Source organism: Rhinoderma darwinii, chromosome 5 (genome assembly GCF_050947455.1).
Source record: "Rhinoderma darwinii isolate aRhiDar2 chromosome 5, aRhiDar2.hap1, whole genome shotgun sequence".
Lineage (NCBI taxonomy): Eukaryota > Metazoa > Chordata > Amphibia > Anura > Rhinodermatidae > Rhinoderma > Rhinoderma darwinii.
The window spans coordinates 298,257,220-298,284,583 of NC_134691.1; the positions used below are offsets into that span (position 1 = coordinate 298,257,220).

The following is a 27,364-nucleotide window of genomic DNA, read 5'->3' on the forward strand; positions in this document are numbered from 1 at the left end:
ATGACTTTGAATCAGATGACGATGACGGACTTTGGAGAAATCTTAAAAAATGTTGGGGAATTTGGTCGCTTTCAGAAATCTTTGGTCTTCATATTGTGCTTCCTCAGTTTCTTTAATGTCTTCCACATGTTTGGGCAAGTGTTTATGGGAATCTCTGTGCCTCACCACTGCAATACCAGCTGGATCCTAGAGAAAAACCTAAATCTAACTGAGAAAAATCAGCTGAATTTCACCATTCCACGTACTGAACATGGAAGCTTTGAGCAATGCCTCATGTACACGCCTGTGGATTGGGATATGGAATCCATCCAGAGGTATGGACTAAATAGCACGAACGACTGCCAGAATGGATGGGTGTACGACACGTCACAGCAAAAGTCAACACTGGTCACTGAGGTCTGTAAATTTTTAATGAATCTGCCAATTAAAATGCTGAATCACATGTAATCAATAACCTATTTTGGTATAATGCCAAACTCAGTGTTTAGTGGCCCCCACACAGTATAGTGCCCCCCTGTAGATTTTGCCATACAGCCTCCCTGTAGACAGTGCCATAATTCCCCTCCTCCTTTTTGTAAATCATGCCATACAGCCCCCACCTCCCCCTTGTAGACATTGCCATACAGTCCCCCACCTCCCCCTTGTAGATAGTGCCATACAGTCCCCCACCTCCCCCTTGTAGAACATGCCATACAGTCCCCGCACCTCCCCCTTGTAGACAGTGCCCCCAAACAAAAACAAAAATTGTACTCACCTAGGCTCCGTTCCCATGACGAACTGAGCTGCTCCATGACGGGACCCTGTAGCCTAGTACAGAGTTTCCCAACCTTTTCGGACTCGAGGCAGCACTGGAAAAACAAAATTTCCTCAGGGCCCCCCTACCAAAAATTGTTTTTAGAAAGACAGAAAACGGCTAAGAACAAGCACTCCACTCGTAGGGTACGTTCACACACGTTTTTTGTAAGGCAAAAAAAATCTGCCTCAAAATTCCTTCAGGAAGTGACAGCGTTGTGTGACCTTTTTTTTGTGTTTTTTCTTAAGCTGTTGAAGCGAATGCAAAAGACGCAGGAAAAAAGCTCCAAACGGGCACCGCAGGTATTTTCTGCCTCCTATTAATTTCAATTGGAGGTCAGAGGTGGAAACCACTTTAAGACCATCAGCCCACCACTCACAGTAAAATGATCATCAGCCCCCCACTCACAGATTCCCCCTGTAGGTAGCGCCACACAGCCCCTTGGAGGTAGCGCCACACAGCCCCCTGTAGGTAGCGCCACACAGCCCCTTGTGGGTAGCGCCACACAGCCCCTTGTGGGTAGCGCCACACAGCCCCTTGTGGGTAGCGCCACACAGCCCCTTGTGGGTAGCGCCACACAGCCCCTTGTGGGTAGCGCCACACAGCCCCCTTGTGGGTAGCGCCACACAGCCCATTGTAGGTAGCGCCACACAGCCCCCTTGTGGGTAGCACCAGACAGCCCCCTTGTAGGTGGCGCCACACAGCCCCCTTGTAGATAGCGCCACACAGTCCCCTTGTAGATAGCGCCACACAGCCCCCTTGTAGATAGCGCCGCACAGCCCCCTGTAGGAAGTGCCACACAGCCACCTGTAGGAAGTGCCACACAGCCCCCTGTAGGGAGTGCCGCACAGCCCCCTGGTAGGAAGTGTCGCAAAGACCCCTGGTAGGGAGTGCCCCACAGCCCCCTGATTGGTAGTGCCCCACAGCCCCCTGGTTGGTAGTGCCCCACAGCCCCCTGGTTGGTAGTGCCCCACAGCCCCCTGGTTGGTAGTGCCACACAGCCCACTACCCCCTGGTTGGTAGTGCTACACAGCCCACAGCCCCCTGGTTGGTAGAGCCACACAGCCCACAGTCCCCTGGTTGGTAGTGCCACACAGCTCACAGCCCCCTGGTAGGTAGTGCCACACTGCCCACAGCCCCCTGGTAGGCAGTGCCACACTGCCCACAGCCCCCTTGTAGGTAGTGCAAGGACTACGAAATGACCCTGATAGCTGGCGGGCAATAGACATTCAAAAAAGGACAACTGTGCAGGAGAACACAAAATACCCAGCTTTCCCAGCTATCAAATAAATGTGTGGAAATAAACTAAGATATAACTTTTATTTAGTCTGAGTAAAGGATTAATCCTTTTAGCTAGATTAAATAAAAAATATATCTTAGTTTATTTCCACACTTTTTTTTGATACCCAGGAAAGCTGGGTATTTTGTGTGCTCCTGCACAGTTGCCCTTTGTAGGTAGTGCCACACAGCCCACAGCCCCCCTGTAGATAGGACCCCCCCCCTTCCAGTAAAGATAGCGCCACTGTAGCTCCCTGAAGGAGCGGAATCCCCGTGTGGCCGGGGATTCCGCTCCTGGAGCACTGCTTGATGCCTCTGTCCATATATGGACAGTGACATCAGGGAAAACTCCTGAGGCGGAATCCCCGTCCACAGCGTTGTAGACGCTATGACCGTCGATTCCACTCCAGGAGAAGCTCCTGTCGTCTGTGTCCGTGACGTCATTGGCTTCTCCTGGAGTGGACTCCCCGGTCATAGAGTCTGCAATGCTGTGACCAGGGATTCCGCTTCAGGAGTTTCCCATGATGTAACTGTCCATATATGAACAGAAACATCAAGCAGCGCTCCAGGAGCGGAATCCCCGGTCACACGGGGATTCCGCTCCTTCAGGGTGCTACAGTGGCGCTAGTAGACAGCAGAGCAGAGAGATACCTCCCTGCTCTGCTATAGTGCCCCCTTGTAGATAGCAACCCCCCCTTCCAGTATAGATAGCGCCACTGTAGCTCCCTGAAGGAGCGGAATCCCCGTGTGGCCGGGGATTCCACTCCTGGAGCGCTGCTTGATGCCTCTGTCCATATATGGACAGTGACATCAGGGAAAACTCCTGAAGCGGAATCCCTGGTCACTGCGTTGCAGACGCTATGACCGTCGATTCCACTCCAGGAGAAGCTCCTGTCGTCTGTGTCCATGACATCATTGGCTTCTCCTGGAGTGGAATCCCCGGTCATAGAGTCTGCAATGCTGTGACCGGGGATTCCGCTTCAGGAGTTTCCCCTAATGTAACTGTCCATATATGGACAGAAACATCAAGCAGCGCTCCAGGAACGGAATCCCCGGACACACGGGGATTCCACTCCTTTAGGGAGCTACAGTGGCGCTAGTAGACAGCAGAGCAGGGAGATACCTCCCTGCTCTGCTATAGTGCCGTCGCTACCGCTATAGCAGCCACAGCAGCTGCTAGCGGCACCACCGCCCTCATGTCCTGTGTCACCGTTAGCAGCCGCTATGGCCGCTACAGCGGTAGCGACGGCTACTAAGTGAAGAAGTGCCCGGGCGGAAAGGCGCCTGCAGTTAGTGTGTGTATCCCCGCTGGTTGTTGCAACGGCGCGGGGATACACACACCTGCTGGCGCCCCTCTTGCAGTGTGGGAGGTGGCGCCCTGTGCGACCGCACTGGTCGAACATAGCTAACGCCGGCCATGGTTGGGACATTGCACCTGTGTCATGCTAAGACCCTGGTAATATCACTTTTGTAATCTCCCGACGCATTCTAAACATGTCCATAGGGCTCTTTTAGCCTGACGGAAACCAAAAGAGTGTTCTTTCCGTCGGGCTGGTATGTACCTTTTTTTTAAAGGTTAACCAAACATTGACAAACTTCTGACATGTCATAGTGACATGTCAGAAGTTTTGTTTGGTAGGGGTCCGAGTACTGAGACCCCACCAAACGCTAAAACGAAGCAGCTGAAGCACTCGGGTGAGTGCTCAGCCGATTCGTGTCTGTCCGACTCTTTTCGGAAATCAGTGTATCGGAGAAGGACTCAATAGAAAGTCTATGAGCCCGTACTCCGATACATCGTCTTTCCAGAAAAAGCTGAACAGAAACTAAGAGCGCTTCAGCCACTTCGTTTTAGCGATTGGTGGGGGTCTCAGTGCTCGGACCCCCACCAATCAAAACTTCTGACATGTCACTATGACATGTCAGAAGTTTGTCAAACTTTAAGGATGGATATGCATAGTAGACTACACTTTTCCATCCCACCAGATCCCACAAAAAAAATATTCTGCACGGTACTTGTGAGCCTATAGGTGATGTGTGCTACTGTATGGCATACATCAAATGTATATGTCATGGGCATTTGAATAGCCTTTCGTGATGTACATAAAATATGGAAATATGTTTGGATGTGGTACAACTATAACAATAATTTTTGCATTTCATTTATTTCAAGTTTGACCTGGTGTGTCACAGGAAAGAGCAGACAGACATATGTCAGTCTATTTATATGTTTGGACTCCTTATTGGAGCTATTATTTTTGGTCCCTTAGGAGACAGGTAAGAAGGAATATTTGATAAATTATGCATTAAATAGAAAATTGACAATGCCTTATTCCACAAGACATAATAGGGCACATTTATTTGTGATATAATTTTTACAATAATTAGTTCTAGAGCTATTCTTACAAGATCAATAATACAATAACATGACGTGGTCTGGACCAGTGTTTCCCAAGGAACCCAACAGGCCATGTATTGAGGATTTCCTTAGATCTTGCACAGGTGATTTATTTGTTTCACTAAATCAATAATGGGAAATCCTCAAGACATGACTTGTTGGGTTTCCTTGAGGACAGATTTGGAAAACACTGGTCTAGACATTAAAGTGTATATTTCTCATTGAACACCATTTTACATATAGAATTGTCCTACATAAAAGTTGAGTCACTTTGTTATTGCATTGTATTGCTTTTCTTGTACTGATAATCAGTTATAGTCCATATTATATCTTAAGGTGGTTTTACATGGGCAGATATTGCCTGTGTTTACCGCTTTTAAAACAAAAGCTGATCGAAAATACAGTTTGTCGATGCTCATTGCTTCCTTTAAAGGGAAGGTGTCACAAAATTATTATTTTTTTACATAATATTGCTTTTAGTATGTCATTAAAATAAATTTTATTTATTTGTGTTTTTATGTTGTACTTTTTTCTTTTTTTACTTCTCTATGGGGGCTGCCATTTTTTTTTTCATCTCTGTATGTGTCGATTAACGACACATACAGAGATGGAATACGGCACATACATCCCCATAGAGAATGCGAACAGGAGCCGTTCCATTCACTATAGCGTACGCCATCTGTATGGGAACGGCGCATGCGCCGCTCCCACACAGACCAAAAGGAAGGTCTTTGGTAGAGCGACATCCGGCGCCATTTTCATGTGGACCGGAAGCCGCGCCTGGACAGTAAGATGACGACTTCCGGTCGCGGCTTCCGGCCATACGTTTAAGACCCAGACACAGACACAAGGACTAGGAGCAGAGGCCGCGGCAGCGGCGGCAGGAGCAGGTAAGTTATGTTTGTGTATGTGATGTGTGTGTATGTTAGTATTATACTGTCTGATTACCACTGTATCTAATCCTCCTACATTGTGCATTCGCCCAGAAAATGGCGGCACACAGTTGGTTTGAACATTCAACCCCCTCCTTTCTCCTGGCACTAGCCAGGATAAAAGAGGGTGGATTGTGTGAGGACACTAGAGCGAGTGTGTCTACTCCAAATTTGCAGCATAAAGCAATGAGGTTGCTTTACCACATTGCCAATGCTGCAATTTTGGGAATTGTTCCCTCTAGTTACCAGCACATGGAAATGTTATAAATTAGAATCTAATTTATAATATTTTCTTGACTTGTGAAAAAAATAAAAAAAAATAAAACAATGTGTAATCATTTATGAACTAACAGTTTAACTGAAAAAAAATAAAATAAAAATTCTAGCGACACATTCCCTTTAAATTGTGCAATGATTGTCTAGTATGGGGACGGCCGATTGTTATTATGATCACCCGTCCCCATGCATTTGCAATATGTCGCCAGCATATCTCCCTGTGTACACAACTAGTGAATCATTTTTTAGCTGCATAAAAGATACGATCAGTTGATGAATGTGGTTTTCCCCGTTCATTAGCTGATCGTTGCCCGGTTTACACAGAGCAATGATCGGGAATGAGCGTTCATGTGAAAGATAGTTTGCCCGATCATTGGCTTGTGTAAAAGGGCCGTTAAATCTGCATTTACTATTCTGCTGGTTGCAATTGTCAACAGACAACAATTTAGTTAAGCACCTTTAATGCATTAAATCCAGTTCGTTTTTCTGGTGTATATTTCCCAGATTAAATATCACCAGAGCAAGCTTTGTACAGACATGAAACCTGCAGAATTAAGAATGTAATTCTGGACTTTAAAGAGACCTTGTCACTAGTTTACTAATGCCCTATCTCCTAGCTAATCTAATAGGCGCTGTCACACTGATAATGATAGTGAAAATTGTGTCCCGAAACATGTATTATTTTAAAAGTTATGAGCTTTTTCCTAAATATGCAAATAGGCCTATACTTGACTAATGGGAGGTAACAGCAGTGATTCTCCTGAGGTGGAGTTACCTCACAGACTCTGACGCTGTCCTATCAGCATGAAGCTGCTTCACACAGTGTGAGAGAGTGAGGCTGGAGGGAAGGGGGATCAATTCAAACAGCCATATCTCAGGGTGTGGACCACCTAGAACAGCGGTTCTGGTGGCATAACATGAGATTCTTATCTTTCATATGGCACCAGGATCGCAGTTCTAGCTGTGACACTACCGGAGATATCACCTGTTGAATACACAGTCGGGAATGGAAGCTGTATACTATATGATCACGCTGTGTGGCTGGGCTGGGAAGAGGAGAACTGTATGATACTTATTGGACAGCATCATGCAGAAAATATTACACCGCCCAGATGGAAAAGAAAGAGTCACCTCCTCTTTGGCAAGTATAGCCAAATTAGCATATTTAGAAAAATGCTCATAAACGTTTTTGAAACAAATCACACTGTAGTTATCAGCAGCAAAGCGCCTATTCGATTAGTTAAGAGATATGCATTAATCAACTAGTGACAGATTCTCTATAACATAAGCTAAAACTAGGAGCGTAACTATAGTGGTTACAGAGGTTGAAGTCTCTCCAGGGAATAAGGGCCACAGCAGCCCACTGGCCAGTCTGCCACATAAGGTAATACCAGTGTTTGTTGTCTGTACTGTAACATCCCTCTATTCTGACATCATTTTGTTTATTACTCCTGTGTTGTGACATCATTGTGTTTATTATCCTTGTGATGTGAGATAACTATGTGCATAACCTCTGTACTGTAACATCTTTGTGTATATTCTTGTATTATGATGATTTATTATCCCTGTGATGTGACATCACTGTTGTCCTTAGCCAATAGTGACATCACTATGTTAATTATCCCGCTTCTGTGACATTATTCCTGCATTGTGACATCACTTTGTGCATTATTCCCATACTGTGATATCACTGTGTGCAATGATCCTATCCTAAGTCTTCACAGTGTTTGTTATCCATGTTCTGTGACATCATTGTGTTTGTTATTCTTATTTTATGACATCACTTTGTGTATTAACACTGCAAAAGTGATACATTATGACCATGATCGGTGTTCATCTTTCCTGTATTGTGACATCACTATGACTGTGACTAGTATTCCTGCGCTGTTACTTCACTTTGATCATTACCCCCGTGCTGTGACATCTTTATCTTTGTGATACCTGTGATATCACTGTTTATTATCCATCTATTGTGACATCACTGTTTGACATTATTGTGTTTATTAGCCTTGCAGTATGACATCACTGTAACTATTATTTCTGACCTGTTACTTCACTTTGGTTATTACACCTATACTGGGACATCATTGTCTCTGTGATTTTTGTAAAGAGATACCACTGTTTATTATCTCTGTATAGTGACTTCACTGTCATTATTATCCGTGTGGTGTGTGATCATTGTGTCCATTATCCATGTCCTGTGACATAACTGTAAGAATTATTCCCGCACAGTAATATCAATGTGTGACTTTTCAGCTGCATATGTATATGAAGGGCAGAGTTTGCAGTCACACTTTTTAACTGGTTCTTTTGGTGGCCCAGCAGTTACTCTGCCACATAAGAGGAGACCAGTACTATAAATTGCATAGAAAGTTGGGTGGCCCTGTTACAGATTTTTCATCAGGTCCTAGAACCTTTATATCTGGCTGTAACTTAGGATCAGTACTATATAAGTAATGCAATATATATTCAGAGTTACTCAAATTTTTTATAGATTAATTTCATGTGTAAGGTGTTAAAGTACACTATAAAGCCTATAAAGCTTCCTTATTAGGCCTAGTTCACACAGAGTTTTTTTCCTTCAGAAATTTTGATGCAGATTTTGGCCTGCCTGCGATTTTTTGCTGCGGTTTTCACAGCGTTTTTTCGCCCATGGCCATTGAGGACCGCTGGCAAAAAACACAGCGAAAAATGCTTTTTCTGCCTCCCATTGATTTCAATGGGAGGTCAGAGGCGGAACCGTGGAATGAAAGGATATGCCGCTTTTTTTCTCTGCAAGCAGGTAAAAGCCAAATAAACTCAGTGTGAACTGGGCCTTAAAGAGGCTCTGTCACCGCATTATAAGTGGCCTATATTGTACATGATGTGATCGGCGCTGTAATGTAGATTACAGCAGTGTTTTTTTTATTTAGAAAAACGATAATTTTTGATGGAGTTATGACCTATATTAGCTTTATGTTAATGAGTTTCTTAATGGACAACTGTGCGTGTTTTACTTTTTGACCAAGTTGTGGAGAGAAGTGTATGACGCGGACCAATCAGTGACCAATCAGTGACCAATCAGTGACCAATCAGCGTCATACACTTCTCCCCATTCATTTATTCTGCACATAGTAAACCTGCGTTGTTCACTATGTGCAGTTACTCAAGTGTCCTGACAATGTATAGACATTACCGCCAGCCAGGACGGGATGTGTATTCAGAATCCTGACACTTCTCTGACGTCTGTGGTTGATTTACAGCACACAGGTGTAGTCTCACTGTAAATGACAGTTTACAGCGTAATCTCGCGAGACTACTCCTGCTGTGCTAAAAATCAACCACAGACGTCAGAGAAGTGTCAGGATTCTGAATATACATCCCGTCCTGGCTGGAAGTAATGTCTATTCATTGTCAGGACACTTGAGTAACTGCACATAGTGAACAACGCAAGTTTACTATGTGCAGAGTAAATGAATGGAGAGAAGTGTATGACGCTGATTGGTCAGCGTCATACACTTCTCTGTACAACGCCCACTTGGTCAAAAAGTAAAACACGCCCAGTTGGTCATTAAGAAACTCATTAGCATAAAGCTAATATAGGTCATAACTGTCAAAAATGATCGTTTTTCAAAATAAAAAACACTGCTGTAATCTACATTACAGCGCCGATCAGATTATGTACAATATAGGCCACTTATAATGTGGTGACAGAGCCTCTTTAAGCTTGCTGACAACTACTGTAACTTAAAATTCTTGTCCCTGCACTTTCTTAGCAGAGAAATAACATTTACGCTAAGCCAGGCCCAAAGGGTATATATATATAGGATTCCGGGAAGATGGCGGTCAGATCAGCAGCTATTTGGCTGGCAGCCACCTAATGTATGTGGGCAGTTTTTAACTTATCGAGTTACTTTTTCAACTGCGTGTATCAACCTACAGTTTCCATGCTCATATGTGTTTATAGGCAGAAAATTCAATACATGAGAAGAAATGTACACAAAAAATTATAGGGGTTCTTAGAAAATTCAGAATGGGTTTCACTCCCCAGAGCTCTACCAAATGTACTACACTTTTATTACAGTTAATGTTCACAATTCCTTTTTTAGGTCCACAATTCTGTGATGATCATTTCATACTCTGGCCCACATTTATTATTGAGTTTACGCCTGATTTGGTGGAAGTTGCACAAGTTAAAAAGTTGAATCTTAGGCCTTATTGAGACGAGCGTGTCCGTTTTGCGTCCGCAAAAAATGGACTGTATTTATTGCAGTTCAGTTCCGTGTGCCATCAGTGTTTGTTCCGTGTGCCATCAGTTTTTAATGTCAGTGTTGGTGCACATTTTTTTATTTAGCAACTGTTGCATGAAACACGGACAGCACATGGATGTCATCCATGATTTTCACAAACCAATAGTCTTCAAGTGGTCTGCAAAAACTGAACAGAATGGGACATGCAGTCAGTTTCACACAACGGAAACACGCTGCGTGGAAAATCACGGATGTCTGAATATACCCATTGAATTGCATAGGTCCATGTGCTGTCCATTTTTTTTAACAGACAGCACATGGACATATATAACGTTCGTCTGTATAAGGCCTTAGAGTTGTACTAACATTTTTTTTAAAAAGTATTTGTCGTCTCACACCAAAAAATGGGCGAGGTCAAGCTACAAACATGCATTAAAAAAACAGGTTTTAAAGATTAAAACAAGGTGCAAATGTGCAGCTGCTCATAGCAAGCGTAGAAAAAGGGTATATTCACACGCAGTGTTTTGAGGCGTATTTCGGGGCGTAAAATGGAAGCTGAATGCCTACAAACATCTGCCCATTGAAATCAATGGGAAAAACAGCATTTAGTTCATACGGGGCGTCTTTTTACGCCGCTGTTTTAAAAAACGGAGCGTAAAAAGACGCTCTGTAAAAAGAAGTAGCATGTCACTTCTTGAGGCGTTTTTTGGAGCTGATTTTCCAATTAGAATACTATGAAAAACGCCTCAAAAAACGCCTCAAAAGAAGCCTGAAAAGAAGCTCCAAATTAAAAGAAGCTTCATTTTCAGCTTCAGGAACGCTTTTTGCTAAGGGGGGATTCACACGAGCGTGTATTGGGTCCGTGCGGGCCGCGTGGTTTTCACGCGCCACGCACAGACCAATACAAGTCTATGGGGCAGTACAGACAGTCCGTGCTTTTTGCGCAGCGTTTGTCTGCTGCGCAAAAAGCGTGACATGCTCAATATCTCTGCGTATTTCGCGCATCACGCACCCATTGAAGTCAATGGGTGCGTGAAAACCACGCAGGTCGCACGGAAGCGCTTCCGTGCGAACCGACTGAAACAGCGCACCAGCTGTCAAAAGGATGAATGTAAACAGAAACGCACCACGTGCTTTTCTGTTTCCGAACATCCAAACGGAGTGTCTTTGAGATGAGCGAACCCGGACAACTGAACCGAACTTCACCGCGTTCGGCCGAACTCGGCAAAAAAATTTCCGGTACGCGATGTCAGGAGATAGTCACTGTCGAGGGTGCTGAAAGAGTTACTGCCGATCAGTTAGCTCTTTCAGCACCTTGGACAGTGACGGGCGTCGACTAGCCTCATCTCTATGATGGCGGCTGCGCGAAAATCACGCAGCCGCGCATCATACACGGATGACACACGCAGCTGTCAAGTGTTTTTTGCGCGCGCAAAATGCAGCGTTTTTTGCGCGTGCAAAAACGCAACGTTCGTCTGAATCTGCCCTAAGCGTGTGAACATACCCAAACAAACAGACAATTGCACCAGGTTTATAAAAAGGTGTACGCCTTTAAATAAATTAGGTTCAATTCTCGTTAACTACCCTCTCTATTTTCATTGGCACAAGATACGCCATTATTAATAAATATGGGACTTTATCTGAATAGCGGAGAATTAAAAATTAAAAATAAACATTTATATATGTAGAGATGCTCTAAATTCTCAATGATGTGATATGTAAATAAATTTATGTTTACATCAATGTAATAATAAAACTTGTTATTCATTTTCAAAGGATTGGGAGACGTCCAGTTATATTAATCTCCATTTTGTTGATGTTCTCTTTTGGTCTTGGAGCGGCATTTGTTACAGATTTTTACGTCTTTATTGTGCTTAGATGTTTTGTGGGAATCGCCATGTCTGGTGTACTGATAAACAATCTTGTATTAGGTAATATTTCTATGAAATTGTGTATTACTGTTGTGAGCTTTTTTTTTTCCTGTTTTTTTTCAGAGCTTTTCCAACCAAAAATTTTCCGTTCAAACCAACAAGAATTTATTGTATCTATCTCTAGCTTGTGATAACTATTGTGAAAAAATGTAATATGTGTCACTTTTTAATACATTTACTTGTCAACTCCAGTCATAAATTAAATTAAAGTAATTCTAATACTAAAGTAATACTAATAATAATAGTTATTCTAAAAATAATAATACCAATACTTAATAACGTTCATTCAGCCGTGGGCTTGACATCCTAAGGTGTATATGTTTAGGATGGACACAAGAGCTAACTACTGTAATACTGCATGCTGTAGACAAGAATGGTGATCATTCAAATGAATTGGTGACCATGTAATACACGGTCATGTTGAGCCCACCAAAATGGGAGCCTGTCTTTGCAGCAGCTCGACTTTCTGGCTTACAGCGGGGGTATTTTACCAGCAACATATCTTTTTCCAAGGGTCATATTCCTTAGTTAAGGTAGGGTTAGAGCTGAGTTGGCATCATCATAAAGAAAACCTAGGCAGATGTCAAGGTCCACTGGGTAAAATGCATGTGACTCTGTTGTCCAAGAGCCCACATACACCTGGAGCTGACCCTGGGTTAGGGCTTTAACACATAAACCATAAAATTTATATAGGAATTCTATTATTAATTATGGGGAAAAAAATGCTTTCCACTTGTAATTATTACACAGGTTTCTGCGATCATTGTAGGTTGCATTTGTTTTTTTCCCCCATAAGAAATAATAGGGGTCACATGCTATTTACATTCCCTAATTTTATGTTTAGTGATCAACAATTATATGGAAAGCAAGATATATGTATATTATACATGAAATGATTTCCTTTCAGTTGCTGAATGGGTGGGACCGTCACACCGTGCCTATGCCACTATCACTGGCCATGTCTGCTTCGCAATAGGACTAATGGTGCTGGCTGGAATTGGATATGCTATACGTAACTGGAGGCTGCTACAAATTGCTTGCTCTGCCCCCTCAGCCTTATTATTCTTCTATATTTGGTAAGTAAAATCTTTCTAGATCTATGTAAATAAAGTCAAAAGACTGTTTGATCACAAGTGACCCTGGGTATCCTGGGTATGTTCAAAATCACAATTTTTAAATCAAGGAACAGGAGAAGTCACTTAGTCTTTCAACTAATGAAGAACATAGGAAGGAAGCATTAAAACTTGGTTATATTATGCAATAGAGACTGTTGTCAAATGTGATCCTGAAGGTCTTGAAGGGTAAGGTACTCCTTCATATTTCTATTGGGTCAACAGTCTTTCCATTTTAAAGAGAACTTGAAAGGGGTGGGGGGTGGTCTTAATATAAATCTTCTATAATAGTCACATACAGAAAATATTTAGAGATCATATACAGGGGAGATAATTTTACTTGAATCTCTAGTCTCTTTTTTTCTTGGACTCGTGACACCATCTATATGATAATTTCACATAGGTTTCTTCCAGAATCTCCCCGTTGGCTACTAACAAAAGGCAGAAATGAAAAGGCCAAAACGCTCCTCCAACAAGCTGCACGCATCAACAAACAGGAGTTATCTGAAGACTTACTGAAGCAGGTAAAGCATTCAGCGTCATAGAATTAAATATTTAATGGTCCGCAGCCCTCCTCATCACATATATCTATCTCTTCATTTTCTAATATACAGCAGTTTTCTTACTCTAGCCTCCGAAGAAGTAATGGTTACTAAAAATCATGATATATATTTATATGATCTTTAATACTCCAAATTAAGTATTTATTGTTGTAGTAAGCATGATCATATTTGACAAATAGGCAGTCGATGAAGCTGTAATGGGGCCTTTGAAAACAGGAGGGCCACTGCTTGGTTAAATCGTTCCCCTCTCCATTAGCAAAGTCCACCTTCTCAGGCCTCAGAGAAAGGAAGGAACAGAAGCTGGGCCCTCCGGTCACGGGACAGAGGAGACGGTGTGGTAGTATGAACCAGGACCTACCTTGTATGGAAGCTATGATCCGTCACCATTGAAGTCAATGGTGATGTAAACAGAAACCTATGGTTTCCGTTTGTTTCAGTCAGGGTTCCGTTCATGGGGTCCCCTGATGGAAAGCTCTGACGGAACCCATGAACGGAGCCCTGACGCAGATGTGAACAAAGCCTTACTTTGAATGTTGATCCAGTTGGATTGCTACTTGGGATCAGGAGGGAATTTTTCCCTTTTTAGGGAAGATTGGTTAATGCCCTATGAGTAATTTTTATATCAATTTACTCATTTATTTTTTTCTAAATTTTTTTAAAGTTCCTCTGGATTTATAGGGGTAAATGTAACTATGTATCTTGTTAGGCAAAGATCCCTGTGGGCCCTCTAGGCAAAGAAGCTTAGCTGCAACTGTAACCTCTGTAATCCCTGCTGTACATCACAGGTCCTGGTTATACTCTATGCACACCACATGAAATAGGATATATACACTTGTTATTGTAATAAATGTAGAATTATGGAATGAATTCCCATAGGCACTGTAGAAACATATTGGGGCATATTGTTAATACTGTCAGGAAGTTAAACAGGATAAAACTAGACGAGACAGACGGAAACCTTGCCAAATTTAACATAATGGGACACACAGAATAATTTATTTGGTGCAACTCGGTAGACGTGTTAGAAAACTTTTCTGTTCCTTATGTAAATGGCTGAAGTACTTTAGGGCATGGCATTAATACATTTGGCACATTTTACAATTCTTCTGCTACATCTTTTTTCTAATGACTTTTTAAAAATGAAACAGTGTCTAAAATGCAATATTAAAGGTGGTGCATGCCATGTACGCCACTGTGGCCCATTTTCTGCTGCATCAATTTCAGGATGTTTAATAAAAATATCAAAACTATATTTCATACATACAGTAAAAATAAGGTTGGATTCTCTGCAAACCAGAAGCAGCTAGATCTACAGATGATTTTTTTCAACAAAATGTTAAAGCAGCAATTTTGTGACTATCACATCATTATACACAAGTATTGTTATCAGGTAGGAGGTGATAATAATAAAGAATGCAATATGAAATTTCAGTGTCCTCTGTTTTTGTTTTTTAAGTTAGAAGAAGGAAAAGAGACTAAATCTGGCAACATGATAGATCTTTTTAGGATCCCAACGCTGAGAAAGAAGACTCTCATTATGTGTTTGGTATGGTAAGTTCCAATAGAAATGTTCAGGAGATAATTGAAACAAAAGTGAAATTTATGGACTCTCTTTACATGTTTTTTGTTTAAGAAATGATGCAAAAAATTATAAATTAGAATAAATAGAAATGAATAAGAAATGTACTTACTCATTTACACTTCCATAAAGCAAATAGTCCATCCAACTTGCTGCCTTGTGTTTGTACATCTGATTCTAGGTTTGTGAACAGTTTAGTGTATTATGGCCTCAGTCTGAATGTGGGAAGCTTTGGGCTCGACATTTATCTTACTCAACTTATATTTGGAGCTGTTGAAATACCTGCTCGTCTTGGATCCATGTTCACAGTGCAAGTTTTTGGAAGAAGGCTGAGCCAGTCCGTATATCTGTTACTGGGAGGAACTGCTTGCCTCATCATCACTGCAATACCAAAAGGTAATCAATGTATGGACCCCAATTCTTCATCGCATAATCCTATTTATTAAACCAAAAATATGCCACATAAAAAAATGTAGATGAGAGACTTAACCCCTTGATGACCAGGCCATTTTGCGCGTTAATGACCAAAGATTATTTTTATGTTTTCTCACGGTCGCATTCCAAGAGTCGTAACTTTTTTTTATTCCGTCGACATAGCCGTATAAGTGTTTTGGCTTTTTGCGAGACGAGTTGTATTTTTCAATTGAACTATTGTTGGATTCATATAATATATCTATTAACTTGTATTAACTTTATTTTAGGAGAGAATTGAAAATAAGCAGCTATTTCAGCATTGATTTTCACGGTATAAATTTACGCTGTTTAACCCCTTAATGACCAGCCTATTTTAGACCTTAACCCCTTCGCGCTCAGGTCAGTAATAGTACGTCCTGCTAAGTAGAACGTTCGCGCTCAGGTCAGTACTATTACGCGTGCTTGAGCTGTGATAACTGCTGTTTCTAACAGCAGGCTATCACAGCTTAGTGTGCAGGGACCGATCGCGGTGGTCCCCGCCGATTAACCCCTTAGAAGCCGCGTTCAATAGCGATCGCGGCTTCTTAGGGGTTAAGCTGCCATCGCCGGCCTGCTACACGATAGCGGGCCGTGATGGCTACTATGGCAACCAGAATCCTAACAATGGACTCTGGCTACGCCATCGACGGAAGCCTAGTGGGTCCCGACAAAATCAGGACCCACTATGCTTGCTGTCAGCGAACAGCTGACAGCTCTAATACACTGCACTATGTATGTAGTGCAGTGTATTAGAATAGCGATCAGAGCCTCCTGCCCTCATGTCCCCTAGTGGGACAAAGTAAAAAAAGTGTGAAAAAGTAAAAAAAAGTTGTGTGAAAATAAAAGATTTAAAAGTAATAAAAGAACATCTCCGTAATCGTATCGCCCCGCAGAATAAAGTGAATATGTCATTTATAACGCACGGTGAATGCTGTAAAAAAATTTGAATAAAAAACAAGAGTAGAATTGCTGTTTTTTTAGTCACCACGCCACCTAAAAATAGAATAAAAACTGATCAAAAAGTCGCATGCACCCCAAGAAAACTACAATGGATTCCTCAAGGTCTCTAGTTTCCAAAAAGGGGTCACTTTTGGGGGGTTTCCACTGTTTTAGCATCACAAGACCTCTTCAAACCGGACATGGTGCCTAATAAATTAAATTAAATTAATTAAATGTCACCTCTACTTTGCTCTAAATTCCTGTGAAACACCTAAAGGGTTAATAAACTTTTTAAATGCTGTTGTGAATACTTTGAGGGGTCTAGTTTCTGAAATGGGGTGTTTGATAAGGGTGTCTAATATATAGGCCCCTCAAAGCAACTTCAGAACTGAGCTGGAAACTAAAAAATAAAATAAAAATGAGGCAATACTTCGCTTCTTACATTATACTCATAATGAGCCGTGCCCACCCCGAGATGACCCCAGTTTTGACCGTTTGTATAAACGGAGACCCCTATTAGACAATTTCAGTGCCCGGTTTTCCCAGCATTCACCCCCGAGAAGTGTATTTCTATAGATGAATCCCTGGTACATTTGAAAGGGAGGCTTCAATTCCGCGAGTACCTGCCGGGTAAGAGGGCAAGGTATGGCGTGAAGATGTATAAGCTGTGCGAGAGTGCATCAGGGTATACCTACAAATTTAGGATATATAAAGGGAAGGACACCAGTATTCAGCCCCCAGAATGCCCCCCCTTACTGGGAGTTAATACAAAAATTGTGTGGGATTTGGTGCACCCACTGCTGGACCAGGGTTACCACCTCTACCTGGATAATTTTTATACCAGCGTCCCACTCTTCAACTGCCTCGCTTCCAGAAGTCCTGCGGCATGCTGCACTGCTAGAAGAAACCTGAGAGGCCTCCCTAAGACTCTGCTTGGGCAAACACTCAGAAGGGGTGAGAGCAGGGCACAATCTAGCAGCAACATATTGTGTGTCAAGTACAAGACCAGGGAGATGCCACACCAGTACCCATGTACCTGTACGAGGTACCAGTACAGGGTCCCCCAAACTAGACTGCATCCTGGACTACAATAGGTACATGGGAGGGGTGGACTTGTCAGATCAAGTCCTGAAGCCTTACAGTACTTCTGGAAGCGGAGCCACAGGCATCGTACCAGGGCAACACTTTTTAGGAGAAGTTCCCCAAACTGGCAAGAAGGGAAAAAGTCAAAAGAGGTGCAGAGTCTGCTATAAGAGGGGGATAAGGAAGGACACAATATATCAATGTGACGCGTGTCCCGAAAAACCAGAGCTCTGAATGAAAGAGTGTTTTAAAATTAATCATCCATCCCTTTATTTTTAATTTACCCCAGTTTTACTCGCTCTGATCCACTTCGCACAGCTTACCCCTCCTCATCTTTCCCCTCTGAGCCCTGCTGTGTGCCCAGGCAGCTGATAACAGCCACATGTAGGGTATTGCCTACACCTGAATGCCTTAAGGGGTGTAGATTTTAAAACAGGGTCACTTCTTGGAGGTTTCAACTGTACTGGTACCTTAGGGGCTTCTGCGTACAAGACTTAGCACGAGAAAAGCTCCAGTAGGCCAAATGGTGGTCCTTTCCTTCTGAGCCCTGCCGTGTGCCCAGGCAGCTAATAACAGCCACATGTAGGGTATTGCCGTACCCGGGAGAGCCCACATTACAGTTTATGGGGTGTATGTCTCCAGTGGCACATGCTGGGCACAATATATCGGACACTGACATGGCATATATATAGAAAATTGCAAATCTCACTCTGCACCATCTGCTGCGCATTATCTTTTACACAATACATGTGGGGTCAAAATGCTCACTACACCTCTAGATGAATTCCTTAAGGGGTGTCATTTTTAAAACGGGGTCACTTCTCGGGGGTTTCAACTGTACTGATACCTCAGGGGCTTCTGCACACACGACTTAGCACCAGAAAATTCCCAGTAGGCCACATGGTGGTCCTTTCCTTCTGAGCCCTCCCATGGACCCAAACGGCAGTTTATCACCACAAATAGGGTATTGCCACACTCAGGACAAATTGGGAAACAAAATGCGGTATTTTATTCCTTGTGAAAATAAGAAATTTTGAGCCAAAACTACCTCTTATTGGAAAAAATAATTTTTTTTTTAATTCACAGCCCAATTCAAATAAATTCTGTGAAAAAATTGTGGGGTCTAAATGGTCAAAACACCCATAAATAAATTCTTTGAGGGGTGTAGTTTCCAAAATGGGGTCACTTCTGGTAGGTTTCCATTGCTTTGATACCTTTGGGGCTCTGCAAATGCGACATGGCACCCGAAAACCAATCCAGCAAAATCTGGGCTACAAAGAACACATAGCGCTCCTTTACTTCTGAGGCCTCCCATGGGCCCAAACGGCAGTTTATCACCACAAATGGGGTATTGCCGCACTCAGGACAAATTGGGCAACAAATTGGGGTATTTTATTCCTTGTGAAAATAAGAAATTTTGAGCCAAAACTACCTCTTATTAGAAAAAATTAAATTTTTTTGAATTCACAGCCCAATTCAAATAAATTCTGTGAAAAAACTGTGGAGTCTAAATGGTCACAACACCAATAAATGAATTCCTTGAGGGGTGTAGTTTCCAAAATGGGGTCACTTCTGGTGGGTTTCCATTGCTTTGATACCTTTGGGGCTCTGCAAATGCGACATGGCACCCGAAAACCAATCCAGCAAAATCTGGGCTCCAAAGAACACATAGCGCTCCTTTCCTTCTAATACCTCCCATGGGCCCAAACGGCAGTTTATGGCCACAAATAGGGTATTGCCGCACTCAGGACAAATTTGGCAACAAAATGGGGTATTTTATTCGTTGTGAAAATAAGACATTTTGAGCCAAAACTACATCTTATTGGAAAAAAGTTTTTTTTTTTAAATTCACAGCCCAATTCAAATAAGTTCTGTGAAAAAACTGTGGGGTCTAAATGGTCACAACACCCATAAATAAATTCCTTGAGGGGTTTTGTTTCCAAAATGGGGTCACTTTTGGTGGGTTTCCATTGCTTTGATACCTCTGAGGCTCTGCAAATGCGACATGGCACCCGAAAACCAATCCAGCAAAATCTGGACTCCTAAGAACACACAGCGCTCCTTTCCTTCTCAGGCCTCCCATGGGCCCAAACAGCAGTTTATCACCACAAATGGGGTATTGCCGCACTCAGGACAAATTGGGCAACAAAATGGGGTATTTTGTTCCCTGTGAAAATAAGAAATTCTGATCAAAAATGACATCTTATTGGAAAAATTGTCATTCTTTTAATTTCACAGCCCAATTCAAATACGCGCTGTGAAAAAACTACGGGGTCAAAATGGTAACAATAACCATAAATTAATTCCTTGAGGGGTGCAGTTTCCAAAATGGGGTCAGTTTTGGGGGATTCCTACTGTTTTGGCACCTCAACACCTCTCCAAACCTGGCATGCTGCCTAAAATATATGCTAATAAAAAAGCACCACCAAAATGCACTAGGTGCTTCTTTGCTTCTGGGGCTTATGTTTTAGTCCACGAGCGCACTAGAGCCACATGTGGGACATTTCTAAAAACTGAAGAATCTGGACAATACATATTAAGTTGTGTTTCTCTGGTAAAACCTTCTTTGTTACAGAAAAAAAATAGAATAAAATTGAAATTCAGAAAGAAAAATGAAATTTGCAAATTTCACCTCCACTTTGCTTTAATTCCTGTGAAATGCCTGAAGGGTTAAAAAACTTTCTAAATGCTGTTTTGAATACTTTGAGGGGTCTAGTTTTTAAAATGGGGTGCTTTATGGGGGTTTCTAATACATAGGCCCCTCAAAGCCTCTTCAGAACTGAACTGGTACCTTAAAAAAAAGGCTTTTGAAATTTTCTTAAAAATATGAGAAATTGCTGTTTATGTTCTAAGCCTTGTAACGTCCAAGAAAAATAAAATAATGTTCAAAAAACGATGCCAATCTAAAGTAGACATATGGGAAATGTGAACTAGTAACTATTTTGGGTGGTATAACCGTCTGTTTTTCAAGCAGATGCATTTAAATTCTAAAAAATGCTATTTTTTCTAAATTTTCTCTAAATTTTGCAATTTTTCTCAAATAAAGACTGAATATATCGACCAAATTGTACCACGAACATGAAGCCCAAAGTGTCACGAGAAAACAATCTCGGAATCGCTTGGATAGGTTTAAGCATTCCGACGTTATTACCACATAAAGTGAAATATGTCAGATTTGAAAAATGGGCTCTGAGCCTTAAGGCCCAAACTAGGCTGCGTCCTTAAGGGGTTAATGACCAAGCCATTTTTTAAGTTTTTCCATCGTCTCATTCAAAGAGCTATAACTTTTTTATTTTTGCGTCGACATAGCTGTATAAGGTCTTGTTTTTTGCGGGACAAGTTGTAATTTTTAATAGCACCATTTTGGGGTACGTATAATTTATTGATAAGCTTTTGTTAACTTTTTTTGGGGGGAATAGAAAAAAAACGGCAATTTTGACACACTTTTTTGCGTCCTAAATTTACGCCGCTTACCGTGTGATATAAATAACACAATAACTTTATTCAGCGGGTTGTTTTGATTGCAGCGATACCAAATTTATATAGATTTTTTTGATGTTTTACCACTTTTAGGGCGGATTCAGACGAACGTGATTTTCGTCCGTGCAGCCCGCATGGTTTTCACACGGGTCGCACGGACCTAAACAAGTCTATGGGGCAGTGCAGACAGTCCGTGAGTTTTGCGCGGCGTGAAACTCACGACATGTTCTATATTTAGGCGTTTTTCACGTATCACGCACTCATTGAAGTCAATGGGTGCGTGAAAATCACGCATGCCTCACGGAAGCACTTCCGTGCGAGCAGCGTGATTCGCACAACAGCAGTAAAAGAATGAATGTAAACAGAAAAGCACCACGTGCTTTTCTGTTTACAAACATCCAAACGGAGTGTCATAATGATGGCGGCTGCGCGAATAGCACGCAGCCGCGCATCCATATGAACAGGACACACGGAGCTGACACGCTGCTGCCACGCGCGCAAAACACAGCGTTTTGTGCGCGCGCAAAACACTCACGTTCGTCTGAATCCGCCCTAACACTGTGAAAACACTTTTTTTTTTCAAAATTATTTGTTTTTGTGTCTCCATATTTGAAGAGCCATAACTTTTGTATTTTTTTGCACATGCAGTTGTATGAGGGCTTTTTTTTTGCGGGACGACTTGTAGTTTTTATCGGTATCATTTTGGAGTAGATCCGACTTTTTGATCGCTTTTTATCAAATTTTTTTTAAGGCAGGATTCAAAGAAAACAGCAATTTTTGCATTGTTTTTTATCTTATTTTTTACGACGTTCACCATGTGGGATAAATGATGTAATAACTTTATAGCTGGGGTCGTTACGGATGCTGCGATACCAAATATGTGTAACGGTTTTACTTAATTTTGTTTTTAAATAATAAAGCAGTTTGGTGCAAATGGTTTTCATTTGTCTCCGTTGTGCAAGGGTTCCGTTGTTTTGACGGAATCAATACCGTAGTCGACTGCCCCATTCAGTCCATCAAAACTTCAGAACCGTTCCACAACGGAGACAAACAGAAACCATTTGCACCGGATCCGTCACCATCGAAATCAATGATGATGCAAACAGAAACTTATGGTTTCCGTTTGTTTCAGTCAGAGTTCCGTTCTGACGGAAAGCTCAGATGGAACGCCTGAACGGATCCCTGACGCAGATGTGAACATAGCCTTAAATGTAATTACAAAGGTGCACCAAACACACTGATTTTTATTAAAAAATAAAAAAAATAAAGATTTTAAAGGTATGCGTACATAGCTTTTAGGGTATGGGCACACGGAGTGTTTTCAGCCGTTTTTTGGGCCCTAAACATACCGAAAAACGGCAGAAAAATCGGAAGCAGAACGACTCCAAACATCTGCCCATTGAAAAACGGCGTTCCGTTCCGATGGGCCCTTTTTACGCTGCAGTTTTTCAAAATGGCCGCGTAAAAAAACAGCCGCGAAAAAGAAGTGCATGTCACTTCTTCAGCCATTTTTGGAGCCGTTTTTCATTGACTCGATAGAAAAACAGCTCCAAAAACGCAGCGGAAAAACGCGACTTTGATTAAAAAATGTCTGAAAATCAGGAGCTGTTTTCCTTTAACATAATCTGAACAGGATTTAAAAAGGCAACAAATGGTAAATGTGCACTATGAAGGCACTGAATTCTGTGTCCATTTGACTTTTATTAACACTTTAGTGTCTTTCAGTGCCACCATGGTGCCCTTTTGCCCCTCATTGCCTCTTTAGGGTCCTCCTGTTTGGTGGCCCCTTGATGCCCATTTGCCATTTACTGCCCCTGTAGCCTTTAGCATCTTTTGTGACAGAAGAACAATAAAGGGGCAACAAAATGGCAAATGGGCATCAAGGGGGCACTGAATAGAAGGACACTAAGGGGGCAATAAGTGGCAAATGGGTACCAAGGTGGCATTGAATCCTCTGTCCATTTGCCATTATTGCCATTTTTAGACCCCCATCAGTGCCCCCATTCAAACAAAGCCTACAGTCAGTGACTGACCTGCTGGGCTTCTGAGAAACACTGCCTGCTGGAGTTGGAGCCGGCCGCAGAAAACGTTTCCTCGGTGTCCCCAACATCCCTGGAAACGCACAGGAAGCGCAGTGTCTCCTCCCTTTCTTGCGTCCTGAATGATGTCATCACGTCTGTCTCGTCATTCAGGACTCAGGACAGGGTGAGCGCGGATGAGCGGTGACCAGGGTGTGGGGCAGCCAGTATTGAGGTAGGTGCGGTAAGTGAGTGGCACCTGACCCGCAGGCGCCCCGAGTAGTGGGTGGCATGCACAACCGGTGGCCCCCTTTACAGTTCGGCGGATGGCGCACTGTGCGACCGCATTGGTCGCACGTACCTAAGGCCGGCCACAGTACGCCAATGTTAATCGAGAACGCCTTTAGCCTCTAGCTGAACATTATATGCAATACATCTATAGAAAGACAGATAGGCAAGGATAATGCCTCCAATTTTACTGGAATATTATTTCTGGCTCTCACTATTAATATAAACATTAATCTATCTGTGTCATTCTCAGAGTTTTCTATTGGGATCACAGTGCTGGCAGTAATTGGAAAATTTGCAACCGCATCTTCCTATTCAGTTTGTTATATATATGCTGCTGAGTTATTTCCCACAATCATCAGGTAAGCTGTTTATTGGCAAAGTTATGCATTCTTGTGCTATGTTCACACAACATATGTCCAGACTGTAAAATATGAGGCTGATTTCAAGAGAAAACAGCTCTTGAATCCAGATCTTTTTGGAGCTGATTTTCAAAGTGTTTTTGAAGCGTTTTTTAGTGTATTTTGAGGCGTATTTTCAAAACATTTTCTGTAGTGTCAATGGAAATTCAGCTTGTAAATCGTTTTAAGAAGTAACAAGTCTTTCTTTTTTACGAGGCATTTTTTATTTCAGCAGCATAAATTAGAAGCTGTTTGCAGATGTATTTTAAGTCTATTTCAGAGCGTAATATGAGCATTCTACGATCCAAAATACGCCTGAAAATAAGCGGTGTCAACATGCCCGTTTCGCCAACCTTAGTACTCATGCACATAACATAAATCTGTGTTGTATGGATTTGTACTACGGCGTCCAAAACCTGCTAAAGGGCCATACTGTACTTCCATGTGTCTCTAAAAATGTTATATTGAACTTTTCAACGAGAATACAGAAAAAAGAGAGAGAGTGAGGAATGGCACGTAAACATTCAGTATAGATAGATAAAAGCATAGTTACATGATCATACTAATTTTATTGGTCCAAGTCATCATGCAATCGGTTAATTCAACAAGTATGTCTGGATTAGATACCTGAGATAGACGAAAGAAGAAACCTCAATAGCGGAACTGGTGTTACTGTTCATGATGCCTAGGGAACAGGTCGGAAGGGGCTGGCAACAGGGTTAAAGAACCCAAGGTCCAAGGAATTTGGTAGAGGTAAAAGGCAACGGAGGAGAGAAAGAAAGATGGAGAACCAGTTATAACTAAACAACCTGCTCTCACAGCACTGATATAATTGATGCAACAGAGAAAAATCCTGATTTCTCCACCTCCATATACATCATAAGACAATCCCATTGCTTAGTTCTTATTATAGCTTTGCATGGTGAACCAGTCGATCATGCTTTATTGCTTGATGCAACCCAACACATCTGTTTCATCAGTTACCAGGAGAAGGTTGGGCATGATGGAGTGCATGGATCCCTCCGACACCAAGAAGACCCTAACATATAACATAATTTAGAGAGGTGGTCCCCCAGGAGCACCCATTCCTGAAGCCATACTGTCAGATGAAACAAAGTCTGTCTGTCTGTTTGGATCTCTCCAATTTTATATAGAGACACATGGAAGTTTTTTCTCACAAATTCCACAGGAAACGGTGAGTAAAGATCTTGTTCCATTGTATGCTGTATTACAGAGCTATTCTCCTTCACAATCATTGCTTCTAGGAGACAATATAGTGCATCAATGAGGCACCGTACATCAGCACACATTGGTGCCTACGGCTTCATAATATGGACCTATACTGACTCTGGGTGTCACTGTACAGGCTCCATACATGTAGTAATGTTCTCTGTGCTTGGACCCTTAGGCGTCGTTTACACGAGCGTGATATACGTGCGTGCGACGCGCGTGCTTTTCACGCGTGTCGTACGCACCTATATTAGTCTATGGGGGCATGCAGACAGTCCGTCAATTTTGCTCAGCGTGAGTCCGCTGAAAAAAACTCACGACATGTCCTATCTTTGTCCGCTGTTCGCGCATCACGCACCCATTGAAGTCAATGGGTGCGTGAAAACCACGCATGCCGCACGGAAGCACTTCCGTGCAAACTGCGTGATTCGCGCAACAGCTGTCAAACTCTGAATGTAAACAGAAAGCACCAAAAGCACCAAACGGAGCATCATACGCTGATGACACACGGAGCTGTTAAGTGCCTTTTGTGCACGCAAAACAATGCGTTATTTGCGTGCGCAAAACGCACACGCTCGTGTAAATCAGGTCTTATGCTCTGTTGAAGCAGTTGGGCTTTTAGTTGCATGATGGGAAGATCATATAAGTACCTATCAGAAGGATAGGTATTTATCCTGCTCCCTGTAGTTTTCATGCCATGTACATGAGCAATAATTTACACCAAAGAGGATTAACCGGAAACTGAAAAGCTGAATTTACTTACCTGCAACTAATTCTGTGTGAAGGAAAATGTACCCTAAATATGTTGAACAGAAGTTCACCACAAGGATAATCCATACCTACCTTGTCGTCTTTTTTCCATGTCGGGATGAATTTTCTTTTTTTAAGAAAGCTGGGTCAATCACTATATGTTTTGTAGGAGCTAATACAAACCCATGCAGGTGGGTTACTGCCCAGACTTGAATCCATGGCCTCAGTTCTCCAGGCAGCAGAGCAACATACTATGGTGCACCCACGCAAATTTTATTTGTTACCATTCTTGACCATAGCTTACTTGCACGTATATTATACATTGTTTGGGTTTAAAATGGTTTGTTTGCTTTTTCCATATTTCAGGCAGAATGGTGTAGGACTTTGCTCTATGACAGCACGGGTAGCCGGGATAATAGCACCACTCATTAGTCTTCTGGACAAGTATCATCCAGCTATACCAATGGCTATTTATGGAAGTGGACCCATCATTGGAGGTCTTCTTGGATTACTTTTACCAGAGACAAAGGGCAGAGACCTTCAGGACCATACATATGAAACCAATGATATTCCAAGGTATGGCAACTTCGGCTATAGCTGTCAACTATTTAGATAGGTTAATAATGCAAGTCTTGTTGACGTGGGTGGGGGGTAGGGGGTGGATAGTTGGGGTAGACTGGGTGTTACAATTTTATTACTGCTCGTGTTATGGTATTACATTATATATTGTTCACTCATCCATTTTCTCTTTGTGGAGCGCTATTATGTTCCCCTTGACTTGTATCACGCTTTGTATTTTATCAACTGTAATAAAAATGAGTATTAAAAAAATAAAATAATGCAAGTCTCTCTTAAGAGTTAAGAGACTGAATATTATATATATATATATGCATACATTTGACAAGAATGAATGCTGTGAGTAGCATCTAATCTTCTACCTATAGGCCATTCTGTAACTGCATGCTTTTGAGGTAGAGTTGAAAACCCCAAGACTTTATGCCAATATTATCAGGCCTCGTGTCTATATATAAAAAATGAGTTTGAAGCATTTCGGTACAGTTAGCAATGTAAGAAAATTTTCTCTTTCAGGTCTGACAGCTTGCCAAAGGACCACTTGTTAAGTAATTCATACACACTACAGACAGAAATGCATGAAAAGAGCACACGGTTATAACCTGGATAAAGGACCAATATCTCCATATATTTATATTGTGAGAACTATTATTTCTTCTATTTTAAGCCTTGCTCAATGACTCTTATCCAAAAAAATAATGGAATCATCTAGAATCTATTATTTTATATCCAGTAGAAAGTTGTATTTCAAACCACTCTGTTAAATAAGAAACTCAGCCCAGCTAACTGGGAACGGGACATTTATGAAGACTGTATTAAATTAAAAAGTTTATCACTACACAAACTTTATATACTGCAAAAGGTGGAATTAAACACTTTGTGAAGCTGACATTTGCCATTTGTGTGTTGGAGTTTTTGCGTTTTAAAGCAGCCCTAAACCTCAACATGAATGATGAAAGTAAACAGGAGATATATTTGCCCCCACTGTTTGAAAGTCTGCAGGATTTTCTTCATGTTCCTGAAACAACTGTCTTGTAGAAATCCTGCAGCGAACACAGGGG

At 42.0% G+C, this 27,364-nt stretch overlaps 1 protein-coding gene across 1 annotated transcript; it reads left to right on the plus strand.

Annotated features, from left to right (window-relative positions):
* LOC142652974 (solute carrier family 22 member 13-like) lies at window positions 1-27,192 on the plus strand. Its single transcript, XM_075828678.1, has 10 exons — window positions 1-396; window positions 4,242-4,345; window positions 11,680-11,834; window positions 12,742-12,910; window positions 13,350-13,470; window positions 14,966-15,060; window positions 15,270-15,484; window positions 23,603-23,711; window positions 26,097-26,306; window positions 26,820-27,192. Exons 1-10 carry the CDS (start codon window positions 1-3, stop codon window positions 26,902-26,904), a joined length of 1,659 nt encoding a protein of 552 aa, XP_075684793.1. The 3' UTR covers window positions 26,905-27,192.
* Window positions 27,193-27,364: the final 172 nt, after the last annotated feature.

Excerpts from the sequence above, each read along its gene's own strand:
- LOC142652974 (XM_075828678.1), top strand. The coding sequence starts at position 1 with ATGACTTTGAATCAGATGACGATGACGGACTTTGGAGAAATCTTAAAA. Across the intron at positions 12,911-13,349 it reads TTATTATTCTTCTATATTTG|GTTTCTTCCAGAATCTCCCC; the intron begins GTAAGTAAAATC and ends AATTTCACATAG. Across the intron at positions 15,485-23,602 it reads CATCACTGCAATACCAAAAG|AGTTTTCTATTGGGATCACA; the intron begins GTAATCAATGTA and ends TGTCATTCTCAG.